The sequence below is a fragment of the Hemicordylus capensis genome, chromosome 4, assembly GCF_027244095.1.
Source record: "Hemicordylus capensis ecotype Gifberg chromosome 4, rHemCap1.1.pri, whole genome shotgun sequence".
NCBI classification, from domain to species: Eukaryota; Metazoa; Chordata; class Lepidosauria; order Squamata; family Cordylidae; genus Hemicordylus; species Hemicordylus capensis.
The window spans coordinates 253,120,125-253,146,763 of NC_069660.1; the positions used below are offsets into that span (position 1 = coordinate 253,120,125).

The window sequence follows — 26,639 nt, forward strand, 5'->3', positions numbered from 1 at the left end:
TTAAGTGTGCATTGGATTGCTGCTTTAGCAGAATGCAGTTACTTGATAACTATAAGAGAGTAAATTGGGACAAGGACAAAAAAGTTTTGGTTTGGAGCCAATTTGATATAGCATTGTTAATTTTAAAATTCTGAAATTGTCAAAAGGGAGCATAAATTTGAAGCAGTCAATATGCAATAGCACTTTTTCTGAGAATTAAAAATATGAGTTCTTTTGTTGCAAATGAAAGAGATTCAAAGATTTGTTTCTTATTTGATTAGTTTTGTATATTTAGGCTTGTTTAAAAAAATAAACAGAGCTTGGGGTGAGTCTTTATATCCACAATCATGTGAACTTGAAATTGTGGGCATTTGAATTCAGGAAACAGGCACTGGCAACAGGGGAACATAAAAGTCTATGGAACTTCTCTGTGGCAGCCATGGCATTCAGCTAGATGGCTGGAATTTATAAACAGCAAATTTGTTTCTGCACACAAAGATGTGAAATGAGCAGTATTTTGATGTACAACTTTCTAGGAGAATATGCAATGTAACTTGGCAGAGCAGCTCTTTTGATTTCTGAGCTTGTCAGAAATAACATTTTACTTATCTCTGCAGCACTCCCTTACATAAGAAGCAAATTAATTTTGAAATGTAACAAGCAACACATTTCTTTGTTCTGTGCAGAAGGAAGATTCTACATGCCCAGCAGATGGAACATTGGATTTAGGTTGTGAATCTGAGTTGGAGGGCACTGAAATGGCTGACACACACAATAGCAATGGAGAAGAAAATGGAGGTAGATATTTTGATTGTGGTCTTATTGGAGCACTTGCATACTAGGTCAATTATTTGTTGTTGCAGCTCATTTGTCATAAGTTACAATTGTATACAGCGATGGTGCTATAGTTGCTAATACCTAAAATGTGTTTTTTTTAAAACCCAAACCCATGACAACTGACCAGTGTTCCCTCTAACAGGGATTCCTAGATGTTGTTGACTACAACTCCCAGAATCCCCAAGCAAAGTCTATTGCAGCTGGGGTGCTGGGAGTTGTAGTCAACAACGTCTTGGAATTCTTATTAGAGGAAACATTGCAACCAACCCTGATTTAGTCTTTGACAGATCATGAAATATAAAATAATGCATGTGGCCTCTTGCTTCAGTTTGTTTTTTGTTTTTGATGCCATGTTTTCAAGCCTTGTCTCTTGAACCTGAAGGGTAAGAGAGTTTGATTTTTACAATGTTACCCTGTTCAGAACTGTAAGGGGGAAACCTACAGTCTATACAATATACTTGTAATGCATTAAAAGTGGTTAATTCAAAACAACACATTGAAGTGGTTTGGATGATACATTATTTGGCTAATCCTAAATGTGTGTAGGAGTGTGTGCTTACACGTAATCCCAACGGCCACTTAATTGTGCGGGGGTGGTGGTGAAGGGGCAGTTCATTTGAACTGTACCTGCATTTCCAGATTAAATACCATGTCCATATAGTATCTAATTCTAGCATTCTGGGGCAGTTCACATGAAGCACCTGTCTGCAATTAGGTGGCAGCAGGGTGGCACACTGAGTGGGAGGGGAGGCATGCACACTTACACATCTTGCCCACATATTTAGGATGGCCTGGTGGATACATCATCCTGATCAGTCTTTCTGCTTTTATGAAGCAAGATGTGAATGTAAAACAAAAATTTAAAAAAAATAGTGTGATCTAGAATGTTGAAATTAAGTAGAAGTATAATGTTGCCTTCCGTGCTATGTAGATCACATTTCCAAAACTCTCAACAGAAACAGGCAAATTATTGTGTATCCACTCAAAGTAGCCAAAGTAGAGGTTGATTCTGCACAGCTTTAAGCACCTAAAACACCAGCAAACCACATTTATTTGTAATAGATTGAAACTATTTAGATATAACTAACTGAAACTAATCTTAAGCGCTCTTTTTCTTCTAGTAGAATTAAGTCTATCTACTAGTTCCATCTTAGAGTAGAAATTGGTAAATATTTAGGTGCTTACAGTGCTTTGTCACCTTAATTGGATCTCAATTCATTTCTAGACATAATTCAAAATGCTGGCAATTGCTTTTAAAGCCCTAAACATGTTAGGACTCGCGTATGTCAAGGACCTTATTCCATATGAACCTGCCTGAACTTTAAGATCATTATTTGGGTCTCTGCTCTGAGTCCTGACTCCTTTAGATACAGGCAAACCTTGTTATATGCAAAACCGTTATTTGCGGTTTCATATATCCTTGGGTGTCAAATAGACACCTGACCACCTTATCTTTGGATATTAAAGGGTTTAAACCCCCGAATCCGTGGTTCCTAGAAGCCTGCAAATGACCACAGAGGTCATTTCTGGCCGCCATTTTGTCTGTGAGAGCCACTTTATGGCTCATTTTTTGTGGAGGGATTGTTTATATTGTGAACTTTAACAACTGTGTTAACTTTTTAATTGGATGTATTTTTGTACAGCAAAGTGCCACCTGCCACTTTTAGCTTTTTAACAATAGTTTAATAGAAATTCAATAAATAATCATAGTATAGCATGCAAAAGACCTGAGAAACTTACTAAAACTATAACTCAGCAAGGTAGCTCTCTGAAAAGGTTACTTGACCGGTCGCCGTCTTGCGCAGCCTCCCTAATCATAGTACAGTATGATCATTATTTATAAATATACATTCCATTCATACATTTACATGTATGTATGGAATTTGTTGTCACAAGATATGGTGATGTTCATTAGCTTCGATTGACTTAAAGGGGATTAGACAAATTCATAGAGGATAAATCTATCAATGGCTATGGGGAACCTCCAGGAGACAATAAGGGATGCAAAAAAAAAAAAAAAAAAAAAGAGTCTGAGGAACAAATAACTAAGAGAGCCCCTTAACCAAGCCCCTTATCCAATAACCAAGAGCCCCTGGTGGCGCAGTGGTAAAACTGCCGCCCTGTAACCAGAAGGTTACAAGTTCGATCCTGACCAGGGGCTCAAGGTTGACTCAGCCTTCCATCCTTCTGAGGTCGGTAAAATGAGTACCCAGAATGTTGGGGGCAATATGCTACATCATTGTAAACCGCTTAGAGAGCTCCGGCTATAGAGCAGTATATAAATGTAAGTGCTATTGCTATTGCTAAAAATACCAAGGGGAATAATAACAACAACTACTACTACTACTTCTTTAACTATATCAGAAGCAAGAAACCTGTCAGGGAGGTGGTTGGACCATTAGATGACAAGGGAAAGGAGTTGTAAGGAATACTTGAGGATAAGGAGATTGCAGAGAAGCTAAACAAGTTATTTGCATCTGTCTTCATGGCAGAGGATATGAAGCATATGCCTGTGCCTGAACTAAGCTTTTCAGGAAGAAAGGCTGAAGAACTGAATCACTTAGAAGTTACAAGATATAATAATATAAGCCATTTTGAAAAATTAAAAATTAACGAATCACCAGGGCTAGATGGCATTCACCCAAGAGTCCCTAAAGAACTCAAGTGTGAAATTGCTGATCTAACCAAAATATGTAACTTGTCCCTACAATCAGGATCTACATCAGAGGACTGGAAAGTAGCCATTGTAACACCAATTTTCAAACAGGGATCCAGGAAATTACATAGCTTATTTGTTCTGTGTAAATTATAGAAAGCATAGTTAAAGATAAAATTCTTGAACACATAGAAGGATAGGTCTTGCTAAAGATGAATCAGCATGGCTTCTCCAAAAATAAGACTTGCCTCATTAACATTTTGGAGTTCTTTTTGAGTTTCAACAGACATGTGAATAAAGGTGATTTAGTTGACAGTATACTAAGTATAGTATACTTAGACTTTCAAAAAGCTTTTGACAAGGTCCCTCATTAAAGACTCTTAAGGAAACTTAATCAAAGGACAAGTTCATTCATGAATTGGTCACTGGTTGAAGGACAGGAAACTGAGGATAGGAATAAATAGACAATTTTCACAATGAATAGGTGTAAGAAGTGGGGTCCCCCAGGGATCTGTATTGAGGACTGGTGCTTTTTAATTTATTCATAAATTATATAGACATTGGAGTAAGCAAGATGTCAAAATTTGCAGGTGACACTAAACTATTTAGGGTAGTGAAATCCAAAACAGGGTCTATATAGGGTCTACGGCACATTTATTCTTATAGTGAGGATTTAATTGGAATACCTCCCTTGTATGTTGCCCTAACTCCTTGGAGGAAGAATTGGATACAAACTAGCTGACATAGTTGCACTGTTGTGTCAAACCTGTTGATCTCATAAAAGAATCCCATTTCTCTGTGCAAGTTTATTAAATTTTGTATACAAAGTATAGCAGTCTACATGTTGTGCAGCATTAGGGGAGAACCAGTTCATCTGTGCTTCTGTGAGCTTTCTGTGGATCCACCTGCAGTGCTACAGGCTTACAGTAAAGCCCCTCTGGTTTGAGGCACCTCAGGTTTTTTGGACCCTGATATTTTGGATTTTTGGGACCATTTTTGCAGAACTGGAATTTTGGCCATTTTGGTTCCTCGTTCTCCTCTCAACCACTGTCCTGGGCATATGCTGTGCAGCCTGGTCCAGAAAAATTACTTTCTGTGTCCCTCTCTAGCCACCAAGCACTTTGTTCATCGGCTAGGAGCTTCCTTTTTCTCACTTGCCAATGAGGGAGAAAAAGGAAACTCCTAGCCGGCGAACAATGCCCTCACTGGCTGTAGCAGGCAAAGGGCCACCCCCCCCCACTCTTACCCACTGTAGTGCAGGGAAGGGATAATGGAGCAGAGGAAGGTGAGAGAGCGCCTTTGCCTTGCCAACCCAGGGACATTGAGTCCCCTGCTACATGCCTGCCTCATTCCCAGTAGAGTTCCCCACCATTTATAGTATTGAGTCATTAAAAAGATCCAAAGAGGAAGTGAGTGTTTGGGTTATCTTCTGCAAAGTATGATAATTTGCTAATATCTAATATCCATTGTACTTTTTCTACTACAGAAATCTCCTGCTGCTTTGGTCTCTCTTTTTTAATGTAACCATGTCATCCTAAAGATATATCCATATTATATTTCCCAAAGAGACACTTAGATGTTGTTAATGATAATGTTTAGTAGCTTGCACAAAATAGCGATATGGTTTATTTAAAGCCTCTTATTTGTCCCAGATGAATACACCTGTTTTTGACTGTACTGTATTAAGTGCCTGGTTGCTTTTCCTTTCTTTTTTAAAAAGCCAGGCTGACTGGCTGGAGAAAACCGCTTCTGATTTCTCAAGTTAAGCTCTAGAGATATGAGTGATTTAGGTGATTACTTGATATATGTGTGTTGACAGTGCATGACCATTTATGTCAATACATGTATAGATCTGTGTCATCCAAAGAAAAAGTACTGAGTTTATAGGATATTTTAACCAGAGGTTTATATGTGTGTTTCTGTTCCTAAGGGTGTGTGTTATACAATTCAGTATCTCAAGGATACTGGGTAGTTGCTTTCTGCTTGAGATAGGCAACAGGTTTTGTCATCCGAAATATTACAATATGCATTGTATTGCTGGGAATTGGGGTTGGGTACTGGGGGTGTTCTAACCCTCCCTCCCTCCCCTCACCTACACTAGTGGGATTTTCTTGATCCAAGCCACCAGCTCCAGCTGTTACTAATTAGGTACCTGCATCTCACACACACACACCCCCAGTGCAGCTGCAGCAGCCTTTGGGGCAATTTAGGGGAAATGGAGCTGGGGGAAAGTGTTAATGTACACCTCCCCTGCTTCCACCATCAAATTGGCAATCTCCAATTTCCGCCTCTCTTCAAATTACTATAACAGTGAAAGAAAATGCCTTCTGATCTTATTCAAAACCACCCTGGCTTGTTTAAAAACAAGGGCACTACTATTTTAGTTTTAGAGGGGGAAATGGGGTGGTTCATGCTCTCTTATCAGGCTGTGTCCAGTAGACAGATGTACGCAACCACCTAGGGCATTAATGCTTGGGGGGCGCTACCTGCCTTCCTTTCCCTCTCCAAATCACCACTGACATGACTGGCTAGCTGTGAGTACCCATTCACTCTCCTCTCTGGAAAGGGGGTTGGGGAGAAGGAGCTCAGGGGGAGGAGTGAGTGAGCAAAGCCATCCTTGCCTTGTTTTGCTTTGCGCTCTCTCCCGCCCTGGTGGATGATCATCCTGTGCAGCTCAAGTTAAAGCTAGGACTTTGCACTTCTCACTTGGGGGGACGCCAAAGTCAAACTTAGCCGAAGGTGCCAAAAACCTAAGGGCTTGCCCTACATAATACAGATAATTTATACATACACTTGAAACTGGTAACTTCCCATTGTCTTTTTGGCACACATTTTGGAACAGGTTAAAAAAAATCTGGTTGAGACTATGATGGAGGAACATTACAGCGTACTTTGCTTTACTTAATTCTTATGTATGTTTTTTTAAAAAAAATTAAAAGCCTTTTTTCATCTCTAAATCTTCCAGTAATGCTGGCTTTTTCCACTCTGAGAATATTATTTTCATTTTTTATTTCTTTGTTTGAAATATTTATACCTTGCCTTTTGGAAATGCCCAAGGTGGCTTACAACAATACGTTAAAACAATATAACCAATCCAAGTACAATAAAAACAGAAATCTGACTGCCAGAGACAGAACCTACAAATGCATTCAAAAGCTCACTATAAAAAGAAGAATCAAGCCCATATTAAAAATGACTTTTAAAAGATGTATTATCAGGCAGCAGCAAAAGCAAACATCGGGGTGGGGGTGGAATGCTCTGAGGTAAGCTGTTCTACAACTTGGGTGCCACTAATGAAAAATCGTACCCCCAAACATGCTTCAGTGAGCAGCAGTACATGCAGGATGATGTCCTCAGATGGTCCTAATGGGCAGGGCTTGTACTGATATAAGTAACATGCACATAAGACCATAGGCTTATTTTTTAAAGTAAAAATATGTAGCAATTATTATCAAGTTAAATGCCATAACTGAGATAAGATGTGGGGAGTCTGTGATAGGCATGTCTGAGTCAACTCTATTCGAGTTGGGCTCGACACCGAAACAGCCCAGTTCAGGCAGTCTGAGTTTGAATGGGACTGGTCCCCCCACAGAAAGGAGCTGGTCTGAGTTCAAACCAGACTGGCTCTGGTTCTAAGAACCAGTTTGCAGGCTGGCTCAGGTCTACCTGTAAAGAGGTATCCTTGAGGATTCCCCTTTATAAGTAAAAAGGGCATCCCTAATGCTAAGGGGGGCAGGGTGGAGAGAGAACACAGCCTCCGCTGGCCTCCGTCCCTTTAGAGGAGGCGGCAGCAGAGAAGCATCAGGGGAGGCGGGGGCTCCTCCAAGCCCTTCGCCGGCCCCCCAAAAACAGCCCAGGCTGGCTGTGATCCAGTTCGGGCCTCTGCGTGCACGCACACACACACACACACACACACCATTTTTGTTACCTCCATGCATGCACAGAGGCCATTTTCATCACTACTTCAGCCAAGCCTGAGGCTGGGCCGCATTGGTTCGAATCCGGTCTGGATTCGAACTAAACTAGCCAAACCAGTTCCGTGCATATTCCTAGGCTGTGACTGTATTTCCAGGTGTCTTTTTCTTTACTTCAAAGCAGCCTTGGGTTTGTTTGTTTTTTAAATTAATTTGATGGTTGGAGCAGCACTTGGGGGCATTTTAACCCTTTCCCCGCTGCATCAATTCCACAATCTACATCACCCCCAAAGAATGTTGTTAGCTTTGGAGGGAAATACAAGTGCCTAATAGAAGCATCTAGGAGGTGAGTTTGATTCATAAAGCAGCACAGCCCAATCAAACTAAATGCCTTCTGCAGCAGTTTGGAAGTGACAGATCGATAGATAGATATTGGAACATTTGACTACAAATTTCTCACATCCCGTATCATTCAATTCTCAGAGGTACTGCTTCCTCCCGTGTGCAGATGCTTCCTGTACTCTATGAGAAGGGAAACTTTGGTGCTTCAATGGGGTATACCATTGCACGTACCAAAGTTTTGCTATTTATAGAAAGGAATAAGCAGGTCCTTCATTGTGGAGCTTCATTTGGCTCATGCTTGTTCCAACTCAATCAGGAAGTAACAATTGATAGATTAAGTGCCATCAAGTCAGTGTTGACTCTTAGGGACCACATAGATAGATTCTCTCCAGGATGATCTGTCTTCAACCTGGCCTTTAAGGTCTCTCAGTGGTGCATTCATTGCTGTTGTAATCAAGTCCATCCACCTTGCTGCTGGTCGTCCTCTTCTCTTTCCTTCAACTTTTCCTAGCATTATGGACTTCTCAAGGAAGCTGGGTTTTTGCACAATGTGTCTGAGGTATGATAGTTTGAGCCTGGTCATTTGTGCCTCAAGTGAAAATTCTGGATTGATTTGTTCTCTGATCCATTTGTTGGTTTTCCTGGCTGTCCATGGTATCCTCAAAGGTTTTCTCCAGCACCAAAGTTCAAAAGCATCAGTGCTTTTTCTATCTTGCTTCTTCAAAGTCCAGCTTTCACATCCATAGAGTGTGACAGGAAAAAAAATTGACCGAACAATTCTAATCTTTGTAGGTGTAGACACGTCACGGCATCTAAATATCCTTTCCAAGGCCTTCATTGCAACCCTACCAAGTGCTAGTCTGCAGCGTATTTCTTGACTGCTGGATCCTTGACTGTTGATGGTCGATCCTAAAAGTCAGAAGCTATCCACCACTTCAGTGTCTTTTTATAGCATTTCATAGCAGTGCAGAAATCCAAATAATCATCCAGTGTGCTCTATCAAGACTTTGATAGGTCTTGATAGTCTCTATCAAGAACTGAAAAAAAGTTCACAAGTTAAAGTACATGACTGAAATGTATCCATGGGAATGTCCTTATGTTATACTATAACACCATTGGCCTGTGTAAGTATGCAGAGAACTAGAATGGGTATGGCAAGTTATCTTTTTAGAGTGATTTCACAGCTTTATAGAATGATTTCACACACATGTGCTAGACGTATCTGTTCTTCTGTTAGGATATCTCCCAGTGTCACAAGAGACAATGGTCCATGATAACTGGCCCTTGAGATCCATTTCATATGCTTTAGGTTATCAGATTACAACTGCTGGTACTCCATAAGCAACAAGATATGCGAGCATTTGGTGCATTTTAGTGTGTTGAATACCCAAAGCATAGTAATATTTAGCATAAAGTAATTAATGCTGCTGCTGTTGATGCTCATCTCATCCCACCCCCATATTTCATTAAAACCTGAAAAACAAATAGAACCAATATGATCTTCTTTGCTGTTTTTGTATCCTAAGTATTAAGTACAGATTAGGGGTGTGCAGAACATTTTGAGCTCGAAACGTTCTAACTCTAAATGGGCTGTTTCAAGCTTGGAACAGAACACTCTTCAAATGAAGGGACTGTTTTGAGCTCGTAACGGAACAACCCTGTTCCAAGTTTAAATGTTCTGAGTGTTCTGAGTGCTATCTTGGAGGTGTGTTATTCCCTTGCTGACTTGTTTTGGCACTAGTTTCCAGTTGGCTTGCAATCTCCAAATCAACTGTATGATAACAAATAAACCAAGAAGCAAGGAGATTGCAAACTAATCGAGAAAAACATGCCTCCAAAATAGTGCTCAGAGCAGCTTGGAACATGCAGAATGTTCCATGCTCATTCCATCGGAACAACCCGTATGACTGGTTGTTCCGACAGAATGTTCCAGGCATTTGCATTCTGTTCTGAGCTCAGAACAGAACGCAAATCCCTTTCCGTCCATATCCCTAGTACAGATCATTGAGGAGTGGGAAGTAACTTTACTTTTACTCTTGCAGGCTGTGTTATGCATGTTCACTGAAGAGTAAGGCCCATTAAGTTCAATTAGACTTGCTCCCAACTAAGGGTGCATATAATTGCAATATTAGTGACCCAATGCAGGTGTAGCACTGTTCTGCAGCAAGCTATGGTTTGCAAATCAGAAACTAACCTTGTGAATGCACACTTTTCCTGTTTACTTTTCCAGAGCAATTTTCTCTTCCTTCCCAGGGTTAACTGTAGTTCTACATTGCATGTAATGCAGAACCACAGTTAACACTGGGAAAGGAGGGAAAAATTAATGCAAACTACTTCCACTCATATAACTGGTTTGGAACTCACTTCAAGCTATGCTCTCAGTCTCTGGTTTACAAGGGTCCAGTTCACACATACTGTACACTTTAACTGCAGTTATAGCTGTCCGAGGTAGAAACTACAGTACGCCCAAATGTTCAAAACCATGGTTATGGTCTGAAAGCTAACTCAATTTTGCTCTGCCAAATTCAAATTGAGACCTTTAGTTTTCTCAAAGCTTTGCTGCTGACAGCTGCAGTTTCGCCAACAAAAGTGTTACATCTGACTGTTGACCCAGCTATAACCGTGGTTTCTTGCCCATTTCCAACCCCAATCATAGAGGTGGTGCAGACCCACCTGAGAACATGGGTGCTCCATGCTTTTGGCACTTCTTGCTGGCAGCTGCTTGGAAAAAAGTCTATGCCCCTCCTTTCAGCTATCCAGCTATGGAGTTGCCCGGCTGTAGGGATGCGGCCACCCCCCACATCCTGGATTGGCCAGCCTGTCAAGATGCACAGCCAGTCAGGGGCACTCCCCCCATTCCATACCTTGCTCCCCCCATCTGGCAAGTGGCAGGGTAAAGGCATGGGGTGACAGGACAGGTACTCAGTGCTTTGCTCCTCGAGAAGGAAGCCACAGCTCACAGTATGTCAACAAGCACAAACACTCCAAGTGGCAGCACAAGCAGGGTACCCCATCATGGTGCTGGGAGGGGGGGATGGCTGAGAGGGAGGGGGACAAAAGGCAGTTCTATTTTGTTTTACACAGAATTGGAGGGGAAAGGGCTCAACCCCTTCCCCTGGGTTGTACACATGCAATATTGACCATACCATATGAGAATAGCCATCCTGGGAAAAGATCAGAATTCTCCTGTGTCACATCTAGATATTGTGCTGCCATTACAAGCCAGGACTGCTCTCTCATTAGAATTGCAGGCCATGGAGGCACACATGTGGGCCAGAGGGCTGCAGCCACCCAGCTGGGATACTATGTCCCTGTAAGCCCCAGGAAAGGGTTCCCCAGCAACACCTTTCCCGGTCTTGGTGGCTGGTGGTCAGCAGGATTAAAAGCTCTCACTCTGACAGTCAAATCGCCCTAAAGCACATATGCCCATGAGGCTTGGCAGGGATCACTGAAAATGCCAGCTCCCCTCACCCCGGTGTTCCCCACGGCGGCTGATCTACATAAGCTCCAACGCCGCTCCTGGCAGAAGCAGTGCTGGCATTGCAGGGCATTTAAAGGGCTTTCAGTGTGCTTCCCCTGCTCAGAAAATGCACAATCGCACTCAGCACACCCATTCAAGATCGTAGACAACCACAGTCAAGCAGCTGATGTAGTGTTGCTTTGACCACTGAGCTGGCTGGGATGGGGCTGGGAGGCTGAGCAGCAGGGAGCAACTGCCCTTTCCTTCAACTCCAGTTAGGCTGATCGTGGTATGTACATCTGTGGCACAAATTGTAGTTATGAATTGTAACTGTGGATATAGTGTATGTCTGGATGTGGCCAGGGAATCCATAGTTTTCATTAACTGTGGGTTGTTGTTGTTTTTGGTGTGCATGCAATGCAAAGCCATAGTTAATAATGAAAAGGGATTGTGTGGGAGGGGAAATGAAGTTTTACCGCTCATGCTCAGATGCATGTCAGCTATCACATCTCTATCTGTAACTCAAGTTGGGGGAATTAGCTCTGAAACCAAATTCTCAGGTGTGCAATAACAAAGGATCACAATCTAGGCAAAGGCAAATATCCATGTTAGAACATCCCTAGAAGAGCAAGAGACTAGGCACTGTGAAACAAGAAAGGAAATGTATTGAAGCAACAGATGCACAACTCAGAACGGGAGTATTTTGCAGGCTTGGTTGCACCAAAAACACAAACCATCTATGCAGACAATATTGTGCAGGCACCAATACAATAAATATAGCATGGTGGTTAAGTGGATATACCAAATGGGGAGAGGACAAAAGAGCGTGGAGAGAGGCCAAAATATAGAGTTAAAAGCAGTGGGAAAAACTTTGTATACTTTTCCTGGGTCTACTGTTCTTATGTTTGATGCCAAGGAATGTTTTCTACCTGTGGAAAGCTGGGCAAGAGCCCCTTTTTAGACCTTCCTGGCAGAAGGCAAGGCTAGGAGGGTGGGGGTGTCAGTGCACCACCCAAGACTAGCTCTATGTGAGTTCACAACACTCTGGGGGATCACTGAAGGTCCCAAGCATCAGGCAGGCCTAACTTGCGGAAGACTCCGCCTCAAAGGGTTCCCTCTGGGTTTTCTGCCCAGGGAGTCCTGGACTTCTTAGGCTACCAAATGCCGAATTTTATGGCTGGCTATACTCCTGTGGCAAGCCTCTGGTTCCCAAAGTGGTCAAAAAAAAAAAAAAGAGAGAGAGAGAGAGAGAGGAGGTGGGGAGAAGCAAACTCACTGCTAATAGGAATGCACAGTCATGAGGTTGATTGCCTCTCTACAAACCATAATTTGCCAGAGTCTGCATTATATCCAGATTTGGCCAGTGACTTGCCCTGTCTCTGTTTAAAGTAAATACTGTGATATTCATTATTAAATGTATTCTTTAGCAGCTGAAAAAGAGCAACATCCTTTTGCCTGGGATTATGAAGCCCATCCATTCTCTGTCCAGCAGTTAGTAACTCAATGCATGCACTCTTATTTTAGCAAACAATATTTATAAGGTGGGCTTAGATGGCAGTTGGTTCTTTTATGTATTTGAGCTAGTAATTATCCTTTATAATAGGAAAAATTAGCGACACTCAAGCTTGTATAAGAACTACTGCAAGAATCTTAAGCTATTTTTGTTACCATTTCATTTCTTCTTCTCAAGTATCCCTTTGTTGTCTAATGTCAGTCCTAGTTTTTAAGGATGGAATTGTGGCCTACGTAAGGGCCAGTGTGGACTGTTTCTCATAACAAAGCAACCTGAAAAAGATGGACTTTCTTAGGCTGCAGAAAGACTGTTGAAAATATTGATTATTATCCAGACTAATGTTGCATTAGTGTAAAATGAGAAAATCTCCTCCAAGTGATTTGTGCTCCTCTACAATATGGCACAACTGCTCATGAAAGAAATCGGCTTCCACTAGCAGTGCCCTACAATGATCACAAGCTGTGAAATTAATATCTAATGTCTAAGGTTTTGTGCTGCAGTGTTCCCTCTAAGGCGTGCACATGCTCACATGTTTTTTGATGTCTGCTCAATTAATTTTAGATTCCACTCAGGTTGGATCAGGAAGGCCCCACTATGAATGTGTATGCGCATGCACTGCCTTGATACTGCCACCCAGAACAAAACTCATTCCACACACACATGAAAAAAAAATAGAGAGAACACTGCTGTGCTGAATGCAATTCAAAACCTTTTCCAAACGAAGGCCAAATACTGGTAGTCAGTATCAATTCAATAATTCCTATTATTTGCTATTAGTAGTAGTACCAAAAATATTTGGAACACAATTACAGCAACCTACACATGCACGCACACATGTACCTAATGCGTGCTGTTTCACTAGAGGTTGCACAACAACATCTGCTAGTACAAGCACTAGTTTGGAAAACAGGTTCATTTCTCTGCCCAACACTCTTGCCATATGTCATTTTGTTAGTGCAAGAGTGTTACACTGGCACAATGCTAGTCTGGATCTGCTCAGCAATTCCACCCGCAGTGGAATAATCAATTCCACAATCTGATGAATCGGAGGAATCAAACTATGCTGTGCTGTGGGTGCTGTAGGTTCCTTCTGCTGTTGCCTGCCTGCTCCTGCTTCCCCTGTGGGGCTGCTGCCTCTGGGTAACATCTATGGGGAGTGTGTGCAGTATTGGGACCAGCTCCTGGGTGACTCAGCAGTTCCTCGGGTCACCTGCTCAGTTTTGGGCTTCATAGGAACACTGTCTGTTGCTCCTTTGGGGCAGCCACTTCAGGGTATAACAAGGGGGAGGGCCAGGCTGTTTGGCTCAAGATCCCTCATGGGTGTGTAAAGGAGGGTGGGTATTATAATTGGGCTTCTCCTTGTAATCTTGGGTAAGTTGAGTTTTAATGTGTCTAGGTCTGTCTGGAGATAGGGAGACAGGGAGTGTATCCACTAATTAGGGGGCAGCTATTCCAGTGGTGGTGGGGAATAGAAAGAGTAACGTTGACAGGTCAGCAGGCCATTGCAGGGAAAGAGAAATCAGAAACCTAATTGCTATTTCCCCTTCTGGCTGTCCTGCCAGTTCTTTGACCTTGGAAAGCAATGCTAACCACTCACAGAGCCTCGTCTTGCTCCTTTGTAATGCCAGATCGATCATCCAAGATTTGATTCTGGAGGAAGGGGCTGATCTGGTATGTATTACGGAGACTTGGTTGGTGGATGCTGGTGGTCCGATCTGGTCCTGGCTTCTTCCTCCAGGGTACTCTGTTGAGGAGCAGGGGAGGGTAAGTGGGTGGGGAGGTGGAGTGGCTGTATTCTACAAGAGCAATATCTCTCTTGCCAGGATCTCTGTCGAAATGTCTGACCATATAGAATGTGTGTACCTAAGTTTGGGGACCAGGGATAGACTGGGACTTCAGTTGGTGTACGGATCACTCCACTGCCTGACGGAGTCCCTAACTTTGCTGACATACTTGGTCTCAGGTTTGGTGTTGGAGTCTCTCAGGCTTGGAGTGCTGGGGAACTTCAATGTTCACTTTGGGACCAATTTGTCCAGGGCGGCTCAGGAGTTCACAGCAGCCATGACAACTATGGGCCTATCCCAGGTGGTCTCGGGATTGACACATATTGCTGATCACATGCTTGATCTGGTCTTTCACTATGAACAGGGTGATGTTCCATGGGTGGGGGGACTCCGGTGATTTCCCCTTTGTCATGGATGGACCACCATCTGGTTAAGGTTGAACTCACGACCACGTCTCACCTCCGCAGGGTGGAGGGCCCATTAGGATGGTCCGCCTGAGAAGGTTACTGGATGCAATAGGATTCTAAGAAGCCTTGGAGGGATTTAGTGTTGAATCTGCTGGTGACTCTGTCAACACTCTCGTGGAGAATTGGAATAATCAACTCACCAGGGCAGTGGACACGATCACTCCTAATTGTCCTCTCCAACCCGCTTCGAAACTGGCCCCTTGGTATACGGAAGAACTACGGGGCCTGAAGCGGCAAGGTAGACGACTAGAGCGCAAGTGGAGGAAGACTTGACTCAAATCTGACAGATTATTACATAGAGAGCATTTGAAGATCTATGCTCAGGCGATACTTGTGGCAAATAATCGATTCTCTTCATCTGGTATTGAGTCCGCAAGTTCATGTCCAGCAGAGTTGTTCAGGGTCGTGAAGGGGCTAATGTGCGCCTCTTCCCCCTTGAATCAGTACTTAGAACCAACAATTACTCGCTGTGACGTTTTTAATGAGTTCTTTGTGGACAAAATCTCTTGTATTTGGGCCGACTTGGATTCAAACTCCCCAAATGTTACAGAGTCTGATGCTGAGATTTCCAGCAGCTCCTATTATGTGATGACCCTGGATCATTTTCAGGTTGTGACTCCTGAGGATCTGGACAAGTTACTTGGAATGGTGCGGCCTACCACCTGCACTCTTGATCTTTGTCTGACATGGCTTATACTATCTGGCAGGGAGGATGTTGTAGAGGGCCTGGTAGAGATTATAAATGCTTCTCTGAGCAAGGGCAGGATGCCTCCTTGTCTTAAGGAGGCAGACCGCTTCGGAAGAAGCCTGCCTTGGATCCCTCAGAGTTAAATAATTACAGGCCTGTCTCCAACCTTCCATGGTTGGGCAAGGTGACTGAGGAGGTGGTGGCCTCCCAGTTCCACATGGTCTTGAAGGAAACTGATTATCCAGACCCATTTCAAACTGGCTTTCAGGCGGGCTATGGGGGTGGAGACTGCCTTGGTCAGCCTGATGGATGATCTCCAACTGGAAATTGACAGAGGGAGTGTGACTCTGTTGGTCCTTTTGGATCTTTTGGCAGCTTTCGATACTATTGACTGTAGTATCCTTCTGGAACATCTAAAGGGATTGGGGGTGGAAGGCACTGATTTGTTGTGGTTCTGCTCCTACCTCACGGGCAGATTCCAGATGGTGTCGCTTGGAGACAGTTGTTCTTCAAAATCTGAACTTTCCCATGGTGTCCCTCAGGGCTCTATATTGTCTCGAATGTTGTTTAACATCTACATGAAACCGCTGGGAGAGATCATCAGGGGATTTGGCACAGGGTGTTATCAATATGCTGATGACACTCAAATCTATTGTCTCCATGTCAATATCATTGGGAGAAGGCATAACCTCCCTAAATGCCTGCCTGCAGGCGGTAATGGGCTGAATGAGGGATAACAAACTGAGGCTGAATCCAGAGAAGATGGAAGTACTTATTGTGCAGGGTCGAAACTCAGGAGACGGTTTTGATCTGCTCATTCTGGATGGGGTCACACTCCCCTGGAAGGAACAGGTACACAGTCTCAGGGTGCTTCTGGATCCGAACCTCTCCCTGGTGTCCCAGGTTGAGGCAGTGGCCAGAGGTGCTTTTTATCAGCTTCGGCTGATATGCCAGCTGCATCCGTTTCTTGAGATGAAGGACCTCAAAACAGTGGTACATATGCTGATAAACCTCTAGGCTGAATTACTGCCATGCGCTCTATGTGGGGCTGCCTTGGTACATAGACTGGAACCTGCAGTTGGTTCAGAACACGGCAGCCAAGTTGGTCTCTGGGTCATCTAGGAGAGACCATATTACTCCTGTGTTGAAGGAATTCCACTGGCTGCCGATACGTTTCCAGGCAAATTACAAAGTGCTGGTTATTACCTATAAAGTCCTAAATAGCTTAGGCCCTGGGTATTAAAGAGAACATTTTCTTCGCCATGAGCCCCACTGCCTGCTAAGATCATCTGGAGAGGTTCGCCTGCAGCTGCCACCAACTCATCTGGTGGCTACTCAGGAATGGGCCTTCTCCGTTGCAGCCCCTGGACTTTGGAATGCGCTACCTGTTGAAATAAGAGCCTCTCCATCTCTGGCAACTTTTTAAAAGGCACTGAAGACACATTTATTCACCCTGGCTTTTAATTAGACTTGTAGTTCTAAATAATGTTAATACTGGGTTTTAAATGTTTTTAATCTTTTAAATGATTTTAATTGTAAACCACCCAGAGATGCAAGTTTTGGGCAGTATAGCAATATTTTAAATAAAATAAAAAATAATAATAATAAATAATGTTTGACAAATGCCTACTCCTCAAAATCTGTTGTCCTTGACTGATTAGCCAGTCCAAATTTTACCATTAACTAGATTCAGTGCGAGCATAACCATATTGTCTCTAATGGACTAACTAGCCTTCTCCATGGTCAGACTGAGTTTTTGGAATGCTCCTTGTCAAGAGCTTCAATGTATCTGGCAGCCTTCAGAAAAATGCTCAGAATATATATGCTTAACCAGACATTTTGTTAACTTTTAAGCAGTTTTTTAAAAGTTTATTATTTTTCATGTGTTTTTTATCGTCTTTGAAATTAATTTCTGTAAACTGCTTTGAGACATATGTTGAGTTGGTATAAAATATGTCTAAATAAATAAACAGCACACTAGCTTAAATCTAGGAATGTAGATAGAAGCTGCCACAGAATAGTAAAAATGTTTTATTGTTTGCAAGGCCAGTTTTATTCATTCTTTCATTCATTCAATCAGTCATTCATTTATTTTATTTTTGGGGAAAATATTTATACCCTGCCTCTCCAACATACTACTGCTTGGGGCGGTTCACAACATTAATAAAATAGATACGATGTAAAATAAAAGTCTAATAAAGTTAAATAACTTAAAAGACCAGGCTAAAACCACTTTTTTAAAAAAAGTTTCAAATTAAGCGTTATTAATAAGTGAAAAACTGAGAACTATAAAAACTGAAGAACCTGCCAGATATAAGCTGCAGATAAAACATTTAAAAGCCTCTTTTAAAAGATGCATTTTAATTGTGTTTTTAAAATACACTGTGGGAGGGAGCATGGCGAAGCTTTTTGGGGACGGTGTTCCAAAACCAAGGGGCCACAACTAAAAAGGTCCTGTCTCTAGTCCCCACCAACCAGATCTCTTTTAGTGGCGGGACCATGAGCAGGGCCTGAGATGCCGAGCAGAGGGCCCTAGTAGGTTCATATGGGCAAATGCTGTCCAACAAGTACCCCAGTCCCAAGCCATATATTGCTTCGACCAACACCTTGAATCTAGCCTGGAAGTTGACTGGTAACCAATGAAGCTGCTGCAGGATGGGTGTGACATTCATGAAGTGACATGCCCATGAGCATCCTTGCAGCAGCGTTCTGGGTGAGCTGAAGCTTCTAAACTGTCTTCAAGGGCACCCCCACATAGAGTGCATTTCAGTAGTCCAATCTGGATGTTACCAAAGCATGAGTGACTGAGGTCAGGTCCAACTTCTCCAAGTAGGGTCACAGCTGGCGTACCAGCAATAGCTGGTAAAAAGCACCTCTGCACACTGCCGCCACCTGGGCTTCCAAGGACAGTGTCAGGTCCAGAAACACCCTCAAACTGAAGACTGTCTTTCAGAGGGAACATGACCTTGTCCAAGACTCAATTTGCCTTGCTACTCAGATGATCAGTTTTACCAACCATGAGCACTTCCATCTTACCTGGATTATGTTTCAGTTTGTTTGCCCCCATCCAGTCTAGAACAACATCCAAGCTCCGGTTCAGAGAATCCACTGCCTTGTTCCTTCCCTTGCCACACATATCAGTAGATGTAGAAAAACCAAGTTGTTCAGTGTGCTTGTTCAAAGCCAGGATCAGAAGCAGAATGATTTCTCCTTTTATGTGCTGAGCAGAGGGGAATGTACACTTCTGAAGCTTCGCACAATGTCTAAAACAGACCATTGTATGTGAAGCACTTTTAAGACTTCAGAGTGCTATATAAATGTGTATTATTTATTGCTAGGTATATGCGAACTTAGACTTTTATTTAAGCTCTATTTCACAAGAATAAAATATATATATATTTAGCTTTACAATTACTTGCCATCTGAACTGGAAACTAGAACATTGGACAGAATTTATTTTGTGTGTTGCCCATGTTTCTCTCTGGCTGAGCTTCATCGCTAACCCGCCAGGTCGAAAGATCTCTTAAGACTGTTAGATTATCTTTGTCTATTACATTCTGTAGTGTTTCACAAGATGATGATGGGCATCCTGAATTGGTTGTTTTGCTCTCACTTGTGTTCAGGTTACTTCTAAACTTCACTGCAGACAGAAGAGTGTTTTTTCAAATTATAGTGAAAAACATTTCACAGATGTTAATTTGTTTGTAGCAAGGCATTCACCGAATGTAGCATATGTTGGTAGCACACAATTGAAAATTTACATCTTGACAAAACTGAGCTTTGTGTAATTTCATTGCCAGTGGCCATGCAGATGCCTTGTATACATGGAGGCTTATGTTCTACTAGGAGGAATAAAAGATCAGGCTGATTTAGGCAAATCTCTGAGGTTTCCCTGAAGAAGCATTAGGCAAGCCTGTGGTAGTTTGAACTGGCATTGGTGGTTGTGTCTTACTTAGCATTAGCCATGTTCTTCCAGAGGCAATCTTGCATGTCTTTCATGCTGTCTGCTTTCTTAAATTGCAGATCAGTATACTCTGGAGTCCTTCCCCATTCAGAAAGTCCTGTGACATCTTAAAATCTCAAATAAAATTAAATTAACATTTCAGACTGACTTCCCTGTATTCTCAGTGCTTTGTTTTATTTCTATATTCTTAGTTTGCCCAAAGCAAACATCTGAAGAAGTGTCTTCCATTCGGGACTCAAGCCTTACAAATGCACAAATGCAAAGCAAGCTAGTGTCTTCCTTCCAGCAGCACACCAAAAAGGCACTTAAACAGGTAAGTGAACATTGGCATCACTTTGGCACAGATTCCTTTTTGTGGCTTATTTAAGTTTACAAAATATTTTAAAAGCAATATAGTTGTTTTTAACAATATAGATGTTGAGATATTGTAACTAAAGTTAATGTCAACCTGTCTGTACTGATATCTTGTCTCTACCTGATATCTTGTCTCTACCTTGTCTCTACCTATGTATTTTCCTTCTGGTATAAAGGATCCTGCCAGATTTCACCCAGGCATCTGGATTTGGAACCACAGGTGCTGACTGGGTCAGAAGCATTTTTGGAATGGAGCCAAGACTCTCCAAGATAATCGGAGAACTCAGGTGCAACAAGGGTATAGGTGTTATGTTAGGCCCCTGTCTTGCGTGCCCCTTAGGCCTCTGAAGTGGCATGGAGCATGTGAGGGATATCCCCAGGGCATGCTAGAATGCCACCTCACATGCCTTGAAGGCCTCCTGAAAGCATCAGCCCCTTCACTATGCTTGAAGCTTGGAGCATTTCACAAATCACTCTGAAGTCTGAGTCGAGTGGAATCGGCTGGGTCTGCTTATTCCAGTCTGTCACTAATATGCCAAATGAACTTAACTCAAGTTTGGGTCTCGAAATTGGTACAACACCAGTTATGCTATTACTCATACAGGCCCCTGTTAGCCTAAACTTCTGCACCTCAGTAAGGAAATGCCAGAAAATAAACCATGCATGCATATTACTGTGTCATGATCCTCCAGAAGACAACAAAAGCTGGAGAGTATATAGGTGGGTGAGAATCCTTGTCAGCTCAGGAAAGGGAAAGGGAAACTAAATGGAAAGGGATCATATGATCCTGCCTCTTTCATTTTGATAATCACTGTTATAAGAGCCACTAGTTAAATGAGACAAACTTAACTACTTTGATGAGAATTGCTAGGTCTGATGATAACAAGACAAAATGAGCAATATCAATTGGGGTGGCGGGGATCCATAAATGCAATTACAGGTTCTTTGTTAACATAAAAAATCAGGGAGAAACTACACATACTTCTATGCAGAATAAGTACATATGGTAAGGTTATCAATGAAAAGTTGTTCAGTTTTAAAACAATCATGGCTGTCTAAAACAATGATTATAGCAGATCTCAGCAAAGAGTTTTTTCCCCATGCACCAGTATTGAATATTTTAAGTTGATGTGTTTTGGCCTAAGGAGGTTCCCCCTTCCCCCAGCTTCTTCCTCTTGCACTCCAGGTATTCATTACAACCAGATGCAAGCAGCTGGATTTGATTTAATACAAAACTGTAAATCCTATCTGATAGGTGAATGAACTTTAAGCAGCAATTTTTGTTCAGAAAATTGCTGTTGGGAGTTAGTTCTCCTACTGTATATCCACTCTTCAGACTTTGTATTGCTTTTATGGACATATAATGTGCTTCCATTCCACTACAAATAGCCTACAGTGCCTCTGAATACACAGAGATGTTAAGGAATTGTATATGACACTCACCACCTGATATTAACTTACTGGATCTTTTCTGCAGTAACAGGAGCTGAACTTTTAACATGTTCTGGGAATAAACTGCTTACATTGTAGAGTGCCAGAAGCAATGCGGGCTTGAATGTATTTTTGTTATAGCTTTAACACAGAGATTCCTTTCAATATAATACCTTGGAAAGAATTCAGAAATCTTTTTCCAGTCAGTTTGTTAATCGAAGGCAAACTCTCACTGTTACTTGTGCTAGCTCTATTCTGCTTGCTTTAAAAAAATATTCCCAAGGAAGGGTGATGGTAATGAGAGACAAACTGATTTACACTTGATGGGCCTTTAAAATTGTTGGTCTCTTCCCAATCGGTAAGATGTTATTACAGATAATTACCTTTCTTTGAAACAGTGTAATTTGTCAATAGCATGTTGGACTTAGACCTGGGTTCTTCATAGATGGGGAGCTTTGGGTTGGTCGTCATATGGGAAGCTTTGCATTGGTCATTGTCTCTCAGCCTAACCTGATTAATAGGATTGCTGTCAGGATAAAATGGGATAACCTCTCAAGTAATCACCCTGTTCCATGGGAGGAGGATGGGACACAAATAAATAAATGTTATTCTGATGGTCCTAACTGAAAGTAAACACAACTGTACCAGAAAGGAGTGAGAGGTAACAGCAGCTTCTGCACTAGTCCTCAGTCCTAGAAAGGAAGGCAAGACTGGAAAGGGAGGAGGAACAAGATTTGTGGAAAGAATGAAAGGGGCTGCAGGAACTATTACAGGCCTCCTCTTCATTCCAGTCTTGGCCACAACCTTCTTCATGGCACTTACCCCAACAATAACAGTGCCAACAGCCATTGAAAACATTGCCAGCAGCAGTTAAAAGGGAAGTTAATAGAGGCAAGGAAGGCTGTTCTGGCTGTTGCAAAGCTGATAGCCTCACAGGGGATGGCTGCCCCAGTTCATGGAATAACTGTGACTTCAGGCTACCCTGTACCCTCCCCTCCAGGGTGAGACTCAATGATGACACAGGAAACGGAGTTCAGTAAGCTACCCAATAATATATTATTTCAAAGAAGAAGCAGCAGCAACTTCCTAAGGAAAAACTCTTCTATTCCTCTCTCTTGAAGGCACAGTTGTGTAGTTGAGGATTAGACAAGATTGAAATGATGAAAACCGAATTTTAGTCTGACTGCCATGGCTGTGGAGAGGGAAATTCTCATCATCTAGACTGAGAATTTACTAGTGCCTGGTGGCAAGTACTGGACCAGAACTGCCACAGAAAGTCCAAACAAGCAGCCCCCCCCCGCAATAAATATGTCATGGTCAAATTTGGTTGCTGTCATATCATAGTCCTGGTATGACATTTTCTGACATATTCTTGGAGTAAAATGAATCAAATTTCCTAAAAAATGGGGAATGCACAAATTTATTTCCTGTTTAAAAATCTCTCTCATTATAGTATTTAATCAAGGGAATATAATGAGAGCAATCATAGTTATTTAAGAACTGCCTGTGCTGAATACCTTCCTTGAAAGTTTAACAGCTGTAAAAAGACAGCTCCTAAAAATATTAGGAAATTTCCCTAATATTATTTTTTCACTTCCCATCAAAAGGCAGAACAAAGATGAAAAATACTAATGATTCCCTGGACATATCCCATCACTCCATCCTCACTTCTGGCCCCAAATGAAAAGCCATACAAGAGCCATCTTAAGATAATCTGCACTTTATAAAGATCCCAGGGATGATGGGAGTTGTAGTCCAATAATAGCTGGATAATAGCTGATTATCAAAATGGAAGAGGCAGGATCATATTATTCAGAGATAATCTGAATTACTCCCAGAGAAGGTACAAGCACCCCAAAGGGCCAAAGTTGTGCAGCCTGGTCTAGATAGTATTGAGAGTATTCAAGAAAAAACTATTGAAAGTATTTTCACTAGTTCAGTGAAATAGACTGAGAACATTTGACATTGGATCAGTTCAGACATCACACCAAACCATAACTAAGGAAGCTTAATTATAGTTTGGCATAATGTCTGAATTAACAAAACATAGTTTGTCATCCACCAGCAAACTGGAAACTAAATTTTGAAGTGGGTTTTCAAACCATGGTTTGTGTTGGTTTAATGTGCTATGGCTGTTGGACCTCTGGAGACCATTGCAAAAGGATGTGTGAACAGGAGTGGGGGAAAGTTAGTAAATGAAAGTACACAAGCTGCTCTAAACCCTTGTTTGCCTGTTGTTCTGAAACTCAGACCCTGGTTTTGGTAGTGCAATATGGCTAGTGCAAAATGTGCTTTGGAGTGATGTCTGATTTAAGTCTTTGTGCTTACTGTACTTTGATTTTGCACATATTGAATGGTACAAAACTGCCATCTTAGCAAGATGTCCAGGACAAAATGCTGTTCACTCTTTCCCAGAAAATGTGCTATCCGACCTGTTTACTGAATGTTGGTTCAGCACACATGTTGGCTCGAAAGAAACTACATGGTAGTACCCTGGTTTTCTGTATCACTTGCTTGGCAACATTGGTTTCAGAAAAATGTTGTTTTGATTCTAAACTTGTTTTACTGTTGAAATAACAAACAGCAGTGCCATTAAAAGCAGCAGGGTGCAATCAGTTTCCTAGTTAGCTTGTTTGCTTTTGTGCTGTGGTGGAAGAGAGATAATATTTCCCCACAGGACATTTTTCAATTGACCACATTAACAGCTTAATACTAAAATCATTTTTTCAAGAGAGAACACCTGTCCTTTTTAAAACAGGAAAGCAAAAAATCTCAAATGAAGATATGAACAACTTGATATACTTTGCCTTTCTTGTTCTCATTGATGTGAAACTTGGCATGATGATTTAAGCCATGCATCCAAGCTTATGCATGTTTTTTTCTTTGTGCTATTGGAAAGCAACCAACAATTTATTTTTTTATTAAGATAGGAGGAATTTGTAGCTGTGAATCAGGCTTTTTGCTGGGATGGGGAAATGCAGCTTAAACCTTTGGATGTTTCACAATTGTGCTAATAGATTTTAGCAGAATCTGCATGTGTTAATATGAACAATTATAATTTGTAGTACAGTGGGGATGAGTAATGCCCCTGAACTTTGGGACAGGTTGTTGGTAGATGCTGTGGAAATATGTCAAGACAACGAAAACATCAACACTTAAACCCATTCTATACATTACATAGAATGAGACTGAAGTTTGAAATGGTGGAATTCTGGACCATTTAAAGCTGCCAGGGAAGGAGGACATATTGCCTCATAACAAGCCTCCTTCATTAGTGAACTATATGTAGCATATCAGGAAGAGAGTAATAATGAACTATTCTGACTAATGGTTAACTTCAAGTTCCTTCATCAGCAAGTACTGGGAGATGTAATTCATTTTGACCTAGAAAGGAAGGAGAGGAAAGGTTGTGCCATCAAGTCGGTGTTGACTCCTGGCGACCACAGAGCAACGTGGTTTTTTGGTAGGATTGATTGATTAACGGCCATCAAGTCAGTGTCAACTCTTAGCGACCACATAAATAGATTCTCTCTGGGATTATCTGTCTTCAACTTGGCCTTTAAGGTCTCTCAGTGGTGCATTCATTGCTGTCATAATCGAGTCCATCCACCTTGCTGCTAGTCATCCTCTTCTTCTCTTTCCTTCAACTTTCCCCAGCATTATGGACTTCTCAAGGGAGCTGGGTTTTCGCATAATGTGTCCAGAGTATGATAGTTCTTGGTAGAATATGGGAGGAGTTTACCATTTCCTTCTCCCGCGCACTATGAGATGATGCCTTTCAGCATCTTCCTATATCACTGCTGCTCGATATAGGAGTTTTCCATATTCTGGGAAACACACCAGCAGGGATTTGAACCAACAACCTCCTGCTCTCTAGAAAGGTTGCTTCCCCACTGCACCATTAGGTGACTTAGACCTAGAAATTTATACTTATTTAAGGTATCTACAGTAAGTATTCTTTTACTATCGCTTTACCTATCTTGAAGTGCATTCCCCTTATCTAATAATGTGCAACTGTTTTCTGTTGGACCACACCTGCCTCATCAGAGAAGATAGGGATTAAACAGCTCTGCTTTCTCTCTTTCACCCTCTAACCATTGCACCATCTTCTTCAAGCAACTCTTCTTGACCTTCCTTTTGTTTCGGACATATGTATAAAACTACTTTTGTTCTTTTTTGTATCCCTCACAAGTCTCAGCTCATTCTGAGCCTTAGATTTCCTGAAACCATCCCTACAGGTTCATGCCACTCTTTGGTACTTTTCCTTGGTCCCCTGCTTCCATTTAGGGGTGTGCACAGAACTGGTTTTCCCAGTTTGGTTTGAATTTGAACCGGGGTCCCTGGTTTTAGTACCGGTTCTATCGAACCGGGGTCAAACCACTTTCAAAGTGTTTCTGCTTTTGGGAATAGTGGGAATTCAAACCAGCCCATTATTCCCTATGAGTAGCACCTAGGGACATCAAAACAGTTTGGGTGGTACATCATGATGGGTGCTACTTACCACCCAACCCGCAAAGCAGTCAGGCAAGTGGGCTCTTTTCAAAGAATTTTTGAATTTTTCAGGATCATCAGGTCTACCCTTGACATATTGACCCTGGAAAAATTCATTAAAAAAAAAAATAGCCTGACCAATTTGTGGGATGGGTGGTAGGTAGCACCCATCATGATGTACCACCCAACCCGTTTTGGTGTCCCTAGGCGCTTCCTATAGGGAATAATGGGTTGGTTCAAATTCCCATTATTCCATATGGGAGAAACAAACAGCACAAGTTCACTCTCATACATTAAATTTTTTAAAAAGAGATTCTCCCACAAAACACAGCGCAAAGCAGACCAATAAATAATCATTGACCCAGATTCTGTGCCAGCCACAACACCCTGCCCAGTGCCCGATGACACATCATTGCTAGTGCCACAAGTTGCTCTCCAGACACACACAATTATTCCATAGCAATAGCAGCAGTGGGCAGCAACCTTTTGATAGAAAAACATTAGAACAGCCTTGTTGGATCAGGCTCAAGGCCTATCTAGTGCAGCATCCTGATCCATACAGTGGCCTACCAGGTGCCCCTGATTCTGAGCGTGCATTCAGAATGCCCAGAGTCAGACCATAGTCCACATGACAGACACATGTCTCACACCGAAAATAAATCAACAGCAGGTAGAGATTTCGCCACAACAGACTGAACCTCAAGTCTCAGGAAGGAAGGAAGGGCATGCAAGCCTGGCAAGGCAACCAAATTCTTCTGC

The 26,639-nt window shown here is 42.1% G+C and overlaps 1 protein-coding gene across 6 annotated transcripts in view; it reads left to right on the forward strand.

The window, feature by feature from the left end:
* Window positions 1-26,639, forward strand: part of ASXL3 (ASXL transcriptional regulator 3) — a 146,059-nt gene that overhangs the window by 66,497 nt on the left and 52,923 nt on the right. For 5 of the 6 annotated variants that reach the window (XM_053248187.1, XM_053248191.1, XM_053248188.1 and 2 more), the window contains 2 exons: window positions 666-777; window positions 19,796-19,917. In XM_053248187.1, the coding sequence (XP_053104162.1) occupies window positions 666-777; window positions 19,796-19,917 (234 nt within the window). Of the gene's footprint in view, window positions 1-665; window positions 778-19,795; window positions 19,918-20,149; window positions 20,246-26,639 lie in introns of those variants that run through there. The other variant, XM_053248193.1, reaches the window with a different exon arrangement.